The sequence below is a fragment of the Alosa pseudoharengus genome, unplaced genomic scaffold (assembly GCF_046254945.1).
Source record: "Alosa pseudoharengus isolate Yale_2024_CS ecotype anadromous, Long Island Sound unplaced genomic scaffold, YU_APseudo_1.1 YU_APseudo_1.1_scf_2, whole genome shotgun sequence".
Taxonomy (NCBI): domain Eukaryota; kingdom Metazoa; phylum Chordata; class Actinopteri; order Clupeiformes; family Clupeidae; genus Alosa; species Alosa pseudoharengus.
This window is the reverse complement of record NW_027468663.1, coordinates 19,547,134-19,559,633: the sequence shown is the minus strand read 5'-3', so window position 1 is coordinate 19,559,633 and position 12,500 is coordinate 19,547,134. Positions and strand designations below refer to the sequence as shown.

At 48.6% G+C, this 12,500-nt stretch overlaps 1 protein-coding gene across 2 annotated transcripts in view; it reads right to left on the bottom strand.

Annotated features, from left to right (window-relative positions):
* The window catches only part of tenm3 (teneurin transmembrane protein 3), a 223,434-nt gene that overhangs the window by 56,001 nt on the left and 154,933 nt on the right, over positions 1 to 12,500 (bottom strand). For both annotated transcript variants that reach the window (XM_076294042.1, XM_076294043.1), the window contains 2 exons: positions 6,255 to 6,401; positions 3,793 to 4,009 (listed from right to left, as the gene is read on the bottom strand). In XM_076294042.1, the coding sequence (XP_076150157.1) occupies positions 3,793 to 4,009; positions 6,255 to 6,401 (364 nt within the window). The remainder of the gene's footprint in view (positions 1 to 3,792; positions 4,010 to 6,254; positions 6,402 to 12,500) is intronic.

Genomic DNA, 12,500 nt, shown 5'->3' with positions numbered 1-12,500 from the left:
TGGAGTGGAGCTGTGCCCAATCTCAACTTGATGGGATTCACAACTGACGTGTTGCGGTTAACTGGGCTCTTAGGTTTTTTGGGGTGTGTGGGTGGGGGGGGGGGGGTAATTTCAGTGACCTCAGATACAAAAACAGTCTCCTTCAGGCTTTTCCCCCCTTTTTACTCAATCTCGCTCTCACCCCGCTCTCTTATTCTCAAACCCATCCAAATTCAAGGACACGCACATACACACACATACATGGACACACAGTCCAACACGCACGCACACACATACACACACACACACACACACACACACACAGACACACACACACACAGCTGTAACAGCACGATGTGTGGAGATGCTTGCAGGTCACAGAGAGTGCAGTGTAACCTGGCTCTTTCAGGTCATTAAGGCAGTCTGTGCTGAACACGCAACTCCTCCAGCCTTCTCTGCTCTGCTCTTTCTCTCTCTCCCTCTCTCTCTCCCACTCCCTCTCTTTGCTTGTCCTGGGGATTCATACATCAGTATTAGTTTGGGAACATTCCCTGCGCTTGGGCCTCCAAACTCCTGACATCAGCGCTAAGCGGGAGCGTTCGGCTCGGTGGCAACACTCTTTTACGAGCTGCGCTGCTAGGTCTCAAACGGCGCTTGCCAGGGAGCCCACCTGAACGGGTCGGGGGTGTCCCGCCATCCCACGCATGGGCCACGCCAGAGCCCCAGACATCACACTCACACGCCTCCTCCTCTCCTAAACACAGACTTGATCTGTTTTGGTTTAGGTCCACCCTCCACGAACTCCGTCTCTGTTGTATGTACAGAGCGGATGATTTGTTGTTTGGTAAATAGACCTGTTTACTGAGGGGGAGGGACAAGAAAAAGACCAGGAAGAAAAAGGGGCAGGAGGGAAAGAGCGAGAGAGGAAGAGAGAGAGAGAGACGGAGTGAGAGAGAGCAAGAGAGAGGGAGAGATAGAGTGAGAAAGAGAGAGAGAGTGAGAGAGAGAGGGATCAAGAGAGAGATTGAGAAATCAAGAGAGAGAGGGAGAGATAGAGAGGGAGAGAGAGAGAGAGATAGGTGGATAGAGAGAGAAGCGGAGAGAAGGAGACGCTGAATGGGAACTCTATTATTTGCTTCCAGGGCCGCGCTGAGTGGATGCTGCAGGGCTGCAGATTGTTCTGGATCTTTCCGCACAGACTGGAGGAAGCCCGTCCAAACAGGACACACATGTTCTGGATTACCAACACGGAATGCACAGCATACACACACTATCCCTCCCCCCTCTCTCTCTCTCTTTCTTTCCATCTCTAGCTCTGCCTCTCCCCATTTCCCCGGATTCTTTTGTGTCTGCTACATTCTCTATGGTAACCCTTCTGTCACCCTTCCTCTCTAAGAACTTTATTCTTTCATGCTCTCTGCACTCTTCCCATCTCTTTTTTCTTCCACTTCACTCTTCAGTCTCTCTCTCTCTCTCTTTTTCTTTCCTTATTGAGTGCAGATGTGCGTTGTGTAAATTGAAAGTTTTGTGAGTTTGGGCTTTTAAATCGCATTATCCTGCCCCCTCCCCCCGACCCCCCTTATCAGATTATCTGCAGCTGATCTGGCCAACCGCGCGTTCCCTGCGTGCGTGCTTCCACATGGCTCTTATCTCTGTTTGGCTTGCTTGCTTGTTGTTTCTTTAATAACGTTATTTCATCTGCTCTGCTCACACCACGTCCGTAGTGCAATCTTATTATAAAATGTAATTTGGTTCTGTGAGATTTTAATCACACCTGAACATATGGATTAATTTATGAAAGGAGTTGAGGCAGGTATTTGTTTAAATATCTGAATAAACAGCAGAGAAGAAAAAAAAAACTTAAGTAGCATTCATGTATTCATCAGTTATGGAGGTTTTATTATAGTGAAAGTGCATGGTGACTTGGAACTGGCTGTGCACGAAAGTTTGAGGAGGTGGATTGTAATTGATTTGCAGGTCTTGTATGTTAATACCGACTTTGTCCTCGAGAGTAGAGAGAGAGAGTGAGTGAGAGAGAGAGAGAGAAAGAAAGAGAGAGAAATTTGAATAAAATAAAAGTGCAGAAGAGGCTTGAGGATAGCACAGGTAATGGAGAGTGAGCCATCCCCAAATTATTCAATTCATCAGGAGCAAAGGAATAAGTTCCGACCCCGCAAGACATGGAGAGCTCCTCTCAGAGACTCAGTGTGTGTGTGGGCGTATGTGTGTGTGTCAGCGACCGACAGGCAGAGAGAGAGGGAGAGAGAAAGTGGATGTCTGACCCTCTTGCTCAAGGTCAAAGAGAGAGGAAAAGATGAGTACCCCCCACCCCCCGCCTCCGAAAAGAAGAGGTTGATTCCGACTCTTCCCTTGTCTCCGAGGCAATGGTGTGATGCTAGATGACTGGACGCTGACTGGTCCAAGCGAGAGAGCAATCTCTTTCACAACAGGACGCTGTTCCCATGAGCCATAACCCTGGCATTGTAGCCTACCACACACAGCAAATGAGCCTGGAGCTCAGCAACTTCTCGGAGAAACTCTGAGCGTGTGGAAAAAAAAGCGAGTGAAGTCTTCAGTGCATAAATAAACTGCCGGGGCTTGGATCGGCTGCTGCTTGTGTTGGAGAGGGTGTGTGGATGCCGGGTAACAGCTAAGCTTGCTGTAAATAGACAAAGAGATGGTAGCCGCCCTGAACGCATAAGCCTGTTAAAATACACACTCCTTTCTTCCTTAGCTCATCTCTGAGGCAGGGCAGTCTCTGATTGGATTACTCCCCCCCACCCCCCCCCACCCACACACACACACCCGCCCATCCATCGACACAAACACAACAGGCACCCAGCCACCCACTCAAATACACAGACACACACACACACGCACAAACACATACACACACACACACACACATGCTTACAAGTCACGCTCGACTCGATGGCACATCTGCCACATCTCTCTGCGGTGACCCTTACACGAGCACAATGGGATCCAATTATGGAGCCGTGTGCGGGTTCACCAGCAGGCTGCTCTAGGGGGCACGGGACACGGGAGACGGACCTGAGACACCGGCAGTGTCAATCACGCCACCACACTCATACAGCACCATGGAGACACACACACACACACACACACACACACACACACACACACACACACACACAGTATATACACACACACACACATACTACACACACACACACACAAACATACACAGTATATACACACACACACACACACACACACACACACACACACTATACAAACACGATATCAGGGCATGCACAACACACATACTGTACACACACACTACACACACACACACACACACACACACACACACACTGGGGTACATGTGGGCTTCATCATTTCCTGGCCATGATAACATTATCAATACTGTCACAAGGTCCATGCAGAACCCTTCAGGTAGGGACCACTTGCACATCTTGGGGCAGCCGTGGCCTACTGGTTAGCACTTCGGGGCACTTCGAGGGTTGCCGGTCCGAACCCCGACCAGTAAGCACGGCTGAAGTGCCCTTGAGCAAGGCACCTAACCCCTCACTGCTCCCTGAGCGCCGCTGTTGTTGCAGGCAGCTCACTGCTCTGGGTTAGTGTGTGCTTCACCTCACTGTGTGTACACTGTGTGCTGTATGTGTTTTACTAATTCACGGATTGGGATAAATGCAGAGACCAAATTTCCCTCACGGGATCAAGAGTATATATACTTATACTTATACATCTCTGGATCACATCTATGCATACATAAACACAAACACACATACACACAAACACACACATCTCCTACACTGCTACACTAACCTCTTGTTGAAGGGGTTGTCTCCCGTGATGATGTGGGTGCTCTCCGTGCCCACAAGGAAGCTGATTCGCTGGTAGAAGGACAGGGCGGCCTGCTGCGTGGGAGCTGATTGGCTCATGCTGATGACGCTGCTGGGGTTGGGCGAACCGCGGCAGTATGGCTGGTTCTGGCACGAGGGCTGCACACAGCAGTCAGGGTCCATGCAGTCGGCCAGGCCATCTACGAGCACACACACACACACACACACACACACACACCTCATAGGTCAGATACTGTATATGCTCAGGACCTCTTTCTTTCCGAGTTTAGATTCTACATTTCTAAATCTTTTACTCCTTATTACATTATATTTCACTGTACTCTCTTGTTTATTGGCACATTAACACTTAAACCATAATATAAAACATAATATCCGACAGCAGGAAGCTGAAAACAGCAGTAAATTTGGATATTTTATTTTAACCATGAACTGCTTGTATGTTTGTGTTTGTGCATTTGTCTGTCTGTGTCTACAGTATGTCTGTGTGTGTGTGTGTGTGTGTGTGTGTATGTGTGTGTGTGTTTGTGTGTGTGTGTGTGTGTCCCGCAGGTAAAGCAGTAAAAAATACTAAACTTCTGACATTCCTCTCTGTTAGTTTATGAGGAGCCAGGCATACATCTGGCTCACTGCCACCAGGGGGGTGTAAAAGACACGGCACATATGTGCAATCACGCACACACGCACGCACGCACGCACGCACGCACGCACGCACACACAGACACACACACACACACACACACACCTTTATATGCACAGGGATGAACAATCTTCCAAACATAATCCATAAGTGACTGTGAGATTCTTTTTTCTGAGAGGATCTCTGCTGACATGACTGTCCATCATAACGCTCATGCTCAGTGAGAGTGGGCGGGGGGTGGGGGGATGATATAGAGGCCATGTTCTAATGTTTGCCTTTCCTTCCCATGGAGCTAAAAGCTGCAGACACTTTACTCTGAGAGGGGCGGCTGCAAATCACCCAATACAGTAAAATGCTTTACGCACACACGCCGCGCACACACACACACACACACACACACACACACACACACACACACACACACACACACACACACACACAGACTGAAAACCATAAGTGTAGGCGGAGGAAATAGAAGCTATGATTATGATTGGATCTGTTGTATTTTCTTGTTTCTATACTTAAACTTGTTGGTCTTAGTGTGATGGTTAGACTGACTACTGCACAGGGACGTCACGTGGGCCCATGGCTAAGGCAGCATAACGTCCTTAACACACGAGTTAGGCAGTGTTAAGTTGTGTTCACTGCTGAGCTGGAGTTTTGGGGGCTGACAAGAAAGTTCAGTCTCAACTCACAAGAAAGTCTCCTCATTCTTTATGGGCACCGAGAGCACTGTTAAATATCGTACTGTCCTGTAAAAAGGATGTGCCAAGAGGTTCTCTCTCTCTCTCTCCCTCTGTGTGTCTGTGTGTGTGACTAGGCGTGTGTGTGTGTGCCAGTGGTGGAGTGTGGCTGTCATGTGCTCTCACAGTCAACTTGGGGTGAGTGGAGCGATGCGATGCGCTCGTTCTTGCCCTCTCTCACCCGGCCCTCTCCCGTGCATGCAGCCTGCCTCTCTCTCCAACTCCACTTACAGGGCAAGTGAGGTGTGTGTGTGTGTGTGTGTGTGTGGGGGGGGGGGGGGTGAATAACTCTTTCTTTTATTCTCTCTTTTTCCTCTCTTTCTCCCTCTCTGTGTTTTCTCTTCACCCCTCCGCTGGATGCCTTCAAGTCAGGGACACTCTTGGGGGAGAACATGGCTGCCAGAGATATTTATTTTCATCAGGCCGTCCCCGCAGAGCAAGGCTATATCTTTCTTAACCAAAAGTTTCTACTCCTTCAACTGCCTTTTATTTCTCCCGTTAGGTCTTTCTCTCAAGCTGCACTGGGAGAGAATTTCAATTTTCAATCCAAGAGTACTCCCAAGGCCTGAGCCTTCATCCCCGCCAATCTGCTTTTGCCCCTCCCTATCAGTTTTGGTCCACGCTCCCTGGAGCCATGCACACACACACACACACACACACACACAAACACACACACACACACACACACACACACACACACACACTCTCTCTCACACACACACACACACACACACACACACACACACACACACCCAGGCTCTTTAGAATAGCAGCGTGTGGTGTTTGCTTAGACACACCACAGTGCGCTGCGTCTGGGTCCAGTCTGCAGCTGACATAGTTGAGGTGGTCAAAAACTCTGCAGCTCTGCACTATTACGCTGCTGTTGGTTTGGATGCCGAGCTGTACGTTTAAATACGCATGTTTCCATTTCAAACGCTTTCCGTTGGGTGTGTGTGTGTGTGTTTGTGTGTGTTCCTATGTCAAGCATATCATCACACACAGAATATACACATGTCCACCCACAAACTGAGATTCCACATTTACCTCCTTCGTTGTCCTTGTTGTCTCCGCAGAGGGTCTCCATGGCGACGTCGCAGCCGGCGCCCCTCCAGCCGGGCTGGCAGACGCAGAACCAAACGTTCATGTCCAGAGTGCAGCGGCCGTTGTTGTTGCACAGGCCAGGACAGCCCTCTGTAGATACACACACAGCACTGTCACACACACAGCACAGCACAGCACGTCACGTCAGCATCAGGTCAGTGTGTGTGTGTGTGTGTGTGTGTGTGTGTGTGTGTGTGGGTGGATCAAACATAACAAAACTGCCTCTACTAACAAGTTCACAGGAGTGTACGTGTCTTCGTGCTGACATTGATAGTTATGAGAACACACACAGTACAGTACATGTGGGAGCAACAGTGACACAGAACCCTTTCCCCTCTGACACAGACAACATTCCCAACAGAAAACGGCATCCAGACAGATACACAGTCAGATACAGAGGAAGAGGCTGGGGCCTGGCAAACAGACGCTGACAGTGAGAAGCCAGACAGGCCTGGTGGAGAGAGATGCGTGGGCTGCTGTAATTTCACATGAACAGGGGGGGGGGGGGGGGGCAACAGGAGCCACGTCAGGCAACTATCAGAGAGGTCACGGAGGTGCTGGTAGTATAGTGGCTAAGGAACTGGCCTAGCAAGGTAGTAGCCTGGAAAGTTGAGAGTTCAATTCCTGGCTGCCACGGTTCTTGAGCAAGGCACTTAATCCTGAGTTGTCAGAATTGACGTATGTAAGTCGCTTTGGATAAAAGCGCCAGGCAAATGAATAAGTAAGATGAACACGCCATCGGCAACACAACAGCTTTGTTGTTGGTGTGCACTCCGCTTTAAATGAAGTGGGAGAAGTGAGCTTCCTCACTAGCTTCCCCCAAGGATCCAAAAGCCAAAATCTCTCATTATGGTATCCCCAATTGGGTAAGGGAAAGAGAAAGAAATACAAAGAAAATTAAATAAAGTCAAAAGTAAGAGTAAAACAGAAAAAGAAAGATGAAACGTACTGCATTCATGTGAAGCCACAGCAATCAAGAGAGATAGACATACAGATACAGTTTATAGCAGCACAAAGTATACAGAGAGCCCAGGTAGGGAGTGTGTGTGTGTGTGTGTGTGGGGGGGGGTGATGGAGTTGGGTGATGGGGGTGTGGATGTTGGGGATATGGGCTATGGATGGGGTTGTAGATGTTGGGGATATGGGCTATGGATGGGGGTGTAGATGTTGGGGATATGGGCTATGGATGGGGGTGTAGATGTTGGGGATATGGGCTATGGATGGGGGTGTAGATGTTGGGGATATGGGCTATGGATGGGGGTGTAGATGTTGGGGATATGGGCTATGGATGGGGGTGTAGATGTTGGGGATATGGGCTATGGATGGGGGTGTAGATGTTGGGGATATGGGCTATGGATGGGGGTGTAGATGTTGGGGATATGGGCTATGGATGGGGGTGTAGATGTTGGGGATATGGGCTATGGATGGGGGTGTAGATGTTGGGGATATGGGCTATGGATGGGGGTGTAGATGTTGGGGATATGGGCTATGGATGGGGGTGTAGATGTTGGGGATATGGGCTATGGATGGGGGTGTAGATGTTGAGGATATGGGCTATGGGGGGTCAGGTGAAGTTTTTGGGCACCTCTCCACTGTTATACTTTATACAGAGGTGGTGACATTCCGCCAAGTAAAAGCAGAGGGCTAGCAGTAGCAGCAGCAGCAGCTACCAGCAACATGTGATGAATGGAAGACCACAACAGTTCCCAACCGGTGGCTTGTGTGTATGTGTCTTTGTGTTTGTATGTGTGTGTGCATTCGTGTGTGTGTGTGTGTGTGTGTGTGTGTGTATGTGTATGGGCTGGGGGAGAATGTGTGTATATGTGTGTGTGAACATGTCTGAGACTGCAAAGATAGACAGACAAGAATGAAGACAAGTAGATAATAAAAAAGGAGCACAAATGAAAACAAGGTGGGCTGGAAAAGACACATTTACGCCGTGCTTCAAGACAAACGTGTGTGAGAGCAGCAAGGTCAGGCACACACAGAGAGAAAGGAGAGAGAGAGAGGAGAGAGAGAGAGAGAGAGAGAGAGAGAGAGAGAGAGAGAGAGAGAGAGAGAGAGAGAGAGAGACGAGAGCAATTGCTTGTAACAATCTCCTTGGGACTTAGGTAGGAATTACCTTTATATCCTCCTAGACTCTCTCCTATTATGGGGCGGAATGAGGAGGAAGGAAGATTTGGGAAAAGAAAATTAACAACAAAAAAGCCCTCAGTACCTAGAAAGGCTGCATCAAGGATGAGTCAGGGGAACACACTAAAGGCAGGTGAAGATAAACACAAATACAGAGAGAGAGGGGGGGGGGTAGGAAGAGAGAGAGAGGGAGAAAGAGAGAGAAAGAGAATAAAAGAATGGAGGGAAATAGAGAAGCTTGTGGAAGACTGTGCGTGAGTGAGTGAGATTCTTCAGGAGTCAGGGTCACATAGTTCTTCACACACTCACTCACGGGGCTCATTTCATTAAAGGAACAGAAGATTTCAATGTGCAATGGCCACAATATGACATGCACTATCTGTCTGGACCGAGCAAAGCAAATGACCAAACACACACAAAAAAACATAAGTAAAAGCTGTAAAAAACTGCTAAATCTACACAAAAAGGGCTCATATTGCCAGTCTCATATGACGTGTGCTATCTTGCCTTGGGCCAACCACTACCACTGCAAATAGACCCAAAAGTACATCCAAAAAACTTGGCTGTGTAGTAAAATATTGACTGAACATTCTTTGAAGAGCTGCCCAGGAGTTTGTAGCCAACTCAGCTGTTTGTAAGACCGGGAAGGTTGACACACAGCGATCACACACGCTGAGTTATGGCTGTCTGGGGTTTACGGTGTGTGTGTATGTGTGTGTGTGTGTGTGTGTGTGTGTGTGTGTGTGTGTGTGTGTGTGTGTGTGTGTGTTTGTGTGTGTTTTTGTGTGTATGTGTTTGTGTATGTGTGTGCATGTGTGTGTTCTCCAAAGAACCAGCAGAGCCAAGGATTTAAAACAGTCTAGCCAATGACCAAAACATACAGTATATATAGAGAAGCAGCTCCAACAAACAGACACACAAAATAGGTATAAGAGAAACTAGATAGAGAAGCATTATTAGGATGACAGGCCACAGTGTACAGGAGCACAGTGTAGGAGGAAGAGGATAGACAGCACAGTACCTCTCACTGAAGGATCCAAAGAGTGAGCTTGAGAAGGAAACAAACGGAGAGAGGGACAGAGGAGGAGAGAAAAGAGGAGAACACACATTTCAGAACTGTGTTTTCACAAGACAGCCCACTGCTGAGGTGACAAAAAAGTGCAGAGACATATAAACACACACACACACACACACACACACACACACATACGCACATACAGAGACACACACACACACACACACACGCACACCCACACAGAGAGACAGACAGGGAGAGAGATATACACACACACAAAGAGAAAAATAAATTGAGCAAGGCTGGCAGGTTGAGATGGGAGTGGCTTTCATGTCTACACATACACACACAGAGACAGACTCAGACACACACACACACACACACACACACACACACACACACACACACACACACACACACACAGACAGACAGACTCACACACACAGACTCACACACACACACACACACAGACTCACACACCATACTCAATAGAGATTAAACAACTTACACAACATTGTGTTTCTGGGTTTACTAACAATGTTCTTTTGAGAGGTGATGTTCCATTTCCACAAAATAAATGGAAAGAAGTTGAAATCTCTCTCTTTCTCTCTCTCCCTCTGTGTGTGAGAGAGAGTGAGAGTGTGTGTGTGTGTGTGTGTGTGTGTGTGTGTGTGTGTGTGTGTGACCAAACCAGTGGGTGTGGGTCTTTAGTGTTGTCCTGTGTGTGCGTTACTCTCCTGCACACAATGTAAGCTCAGTCTGCCTGCACGTTTACTGCTGTTCAGAATGCTGTTCTCATGCCAGAGAGACACTGGAACATCACACAGGCTGTGACTCACTGTGGCAACACACAGCTCCCCCACCAAAAATGTGTGTGTGTGTGTGTGTGTGTGTGTGTGTGTCTGTGACTATGTGTATGTGTGTGTGTATGTGTGTGTGTCTGTGACTATGTGTATGTGTGTGTGTATGTGTGTGTGTGTGTGTGTGTGTGTGTGTGTGTGTGTGTCTGTGACTATGTGTGTGTGTATGTGTGTGTGTGTGTGTGTGTGTGTGTGTGTGTGTGTGTGTGTGTGTGTGTGTGTGTGTGTGTGTGTGTGAGTGTGTGTGTGTGTGTGTGTGTGTGTGTGTGTGTGTGAGTGTGTGTGTGTGTGTGTTCACATAAGGGGTGCCTACAGGAGGAGACGAAAAAGACATATTTGACCATATGTGGCATTTGAGAGTACTAGTGCATGTGTGTGTGTGTGTGTGTGTGTGTGTGTGTGTGTGTGTGGGTGTGTGTGTGTGTGTGTGTGTGAGTATGATCCTAAGAATGTATGAGATTATAGAGGAAAAAGAAAAGACATGTGACCAATGACCATATGCAGCATTTGATAGGGCAAGCCTGTGTGTGTGTGTGTGTGTTTGGGTTGCTAAGCCAGGCACTTTCAACTGTGTGTGTGTGTGTGTGTGTGTGTGTGTGACAGCTGGAGGTTGTTGAGGCTCTCCTCTGGGGAGCAGTGCGGCGGCCTGGCTCGGTGCGGTGCGGTACAGCGCAGCATTAGATGGTGGCGGCTTATGAAAACACGCACCGTCACCCCAGCACCCTGACTCAGAGGCCAGCCATTAGCACACTAATTACTGGAGAGAGAGGGGGAACATATGAGCCAAGGGGAGTCAGAGAGAGAGAGAGAGAGAGAGAGAGAGAGAGAGAGAGAGAGAGAGAGAGAGGGGGAACGAGGGAAGAGAGGGGGACAGGGGAGGGAGGGTAAGACAGGGAAAAGACAGGAAGGGAGAAGAAACAAGAGAAGTATGAAGGAGTGCAGTAGATTTGCAGTAGAGGCAAAATGAGCTGGAGGGGGGCTAGAACGTGAGGGCGTGAATGAAAGAGAGAGAAAGAGAAAGAGAGAGGGAGAGATAGAGAGATGGAGAGAGAGAGAGAGAAAGAGAAAGAGAGATGGAGAGAGAACAATGAAGGGAAGAGAAAAATTAATCAGGCCCTCACGGACATCAGTGCTTCATTATTTGTGCACTGATTGTGAGTGCCGTGATTAAAGTGCCATTAATCTGGACGCAATCTTACCAGCCACATCCAGCCACTTCAATCAGAGAGAGGGAGGGAGAGAGCAAGCGAGAGAGGGAGAGAGAGACAGTGGGAGAGAGAGAGAAGTGGTGGTCATATACAGTACATTGATTTACATCATCTTAATTGCCCATTTAAAGGTGGCTGATGTTGTAAAGCCTGTTGGCTTAAGGGCGAGGTTTGCTACACATAGATATGTGCTGTCTTTAATGACTGAGGCCTCTGATTCACTTGGACATCAACATCACATAATTACAGCAGTAGTGCACATACATGTGTGTGTGTGTGTGTGTGTGTGTGTGTGTGTGTGTCTGATGGGCTGTAATGGCGGAGGGCGGTTCTCATGTAGAGAACATGTCAGCTCCAGCACTTACGGCCTCGCTTCAGACGAGGCCGTTTTGCCCTCTTTCGGCCCGTTCCCATGGCAACCCAGTGCTTGGCGGGGGTCTGGTGTTAATTAATAATCACGGCGCATGAATGAATGAATGATCTCTGATGGGGTCTCGTGCTCTGACGCCTCTCCTTGTCGTGGAGAAATCCTTAAGTGTATAATTGGTCTGTAAATGTGTTGGAGATTGGAGCTGCTTGGCTACGTTACGGGGGTGGAGAGGTGGGGTGGGGGTGGGGTGGGGGTGGAGAGGTGGGGTGGGGAGGGGGGCATTGCCATCTTAACCATCTTAACGTGCCTGTAAAAATCTCCTTTTAAAGGCTTCATGTAAGGAGTCTGGAGAACGTGCCTGAGGGGCCAATTTGAACACTCATACACGCACACACACAGACACACACAGACAGACACACACACACACACACACACACACAGACAGACACACACCCGCACACACATACACACACATGCACAGACTCACGCACACAGACACTCACAGACAGACACACACACGCACACACATACACACATGCACACACTCACGCACACAGCCACAGACGCACACACACACACACGTGCACACACAGACAGACATAG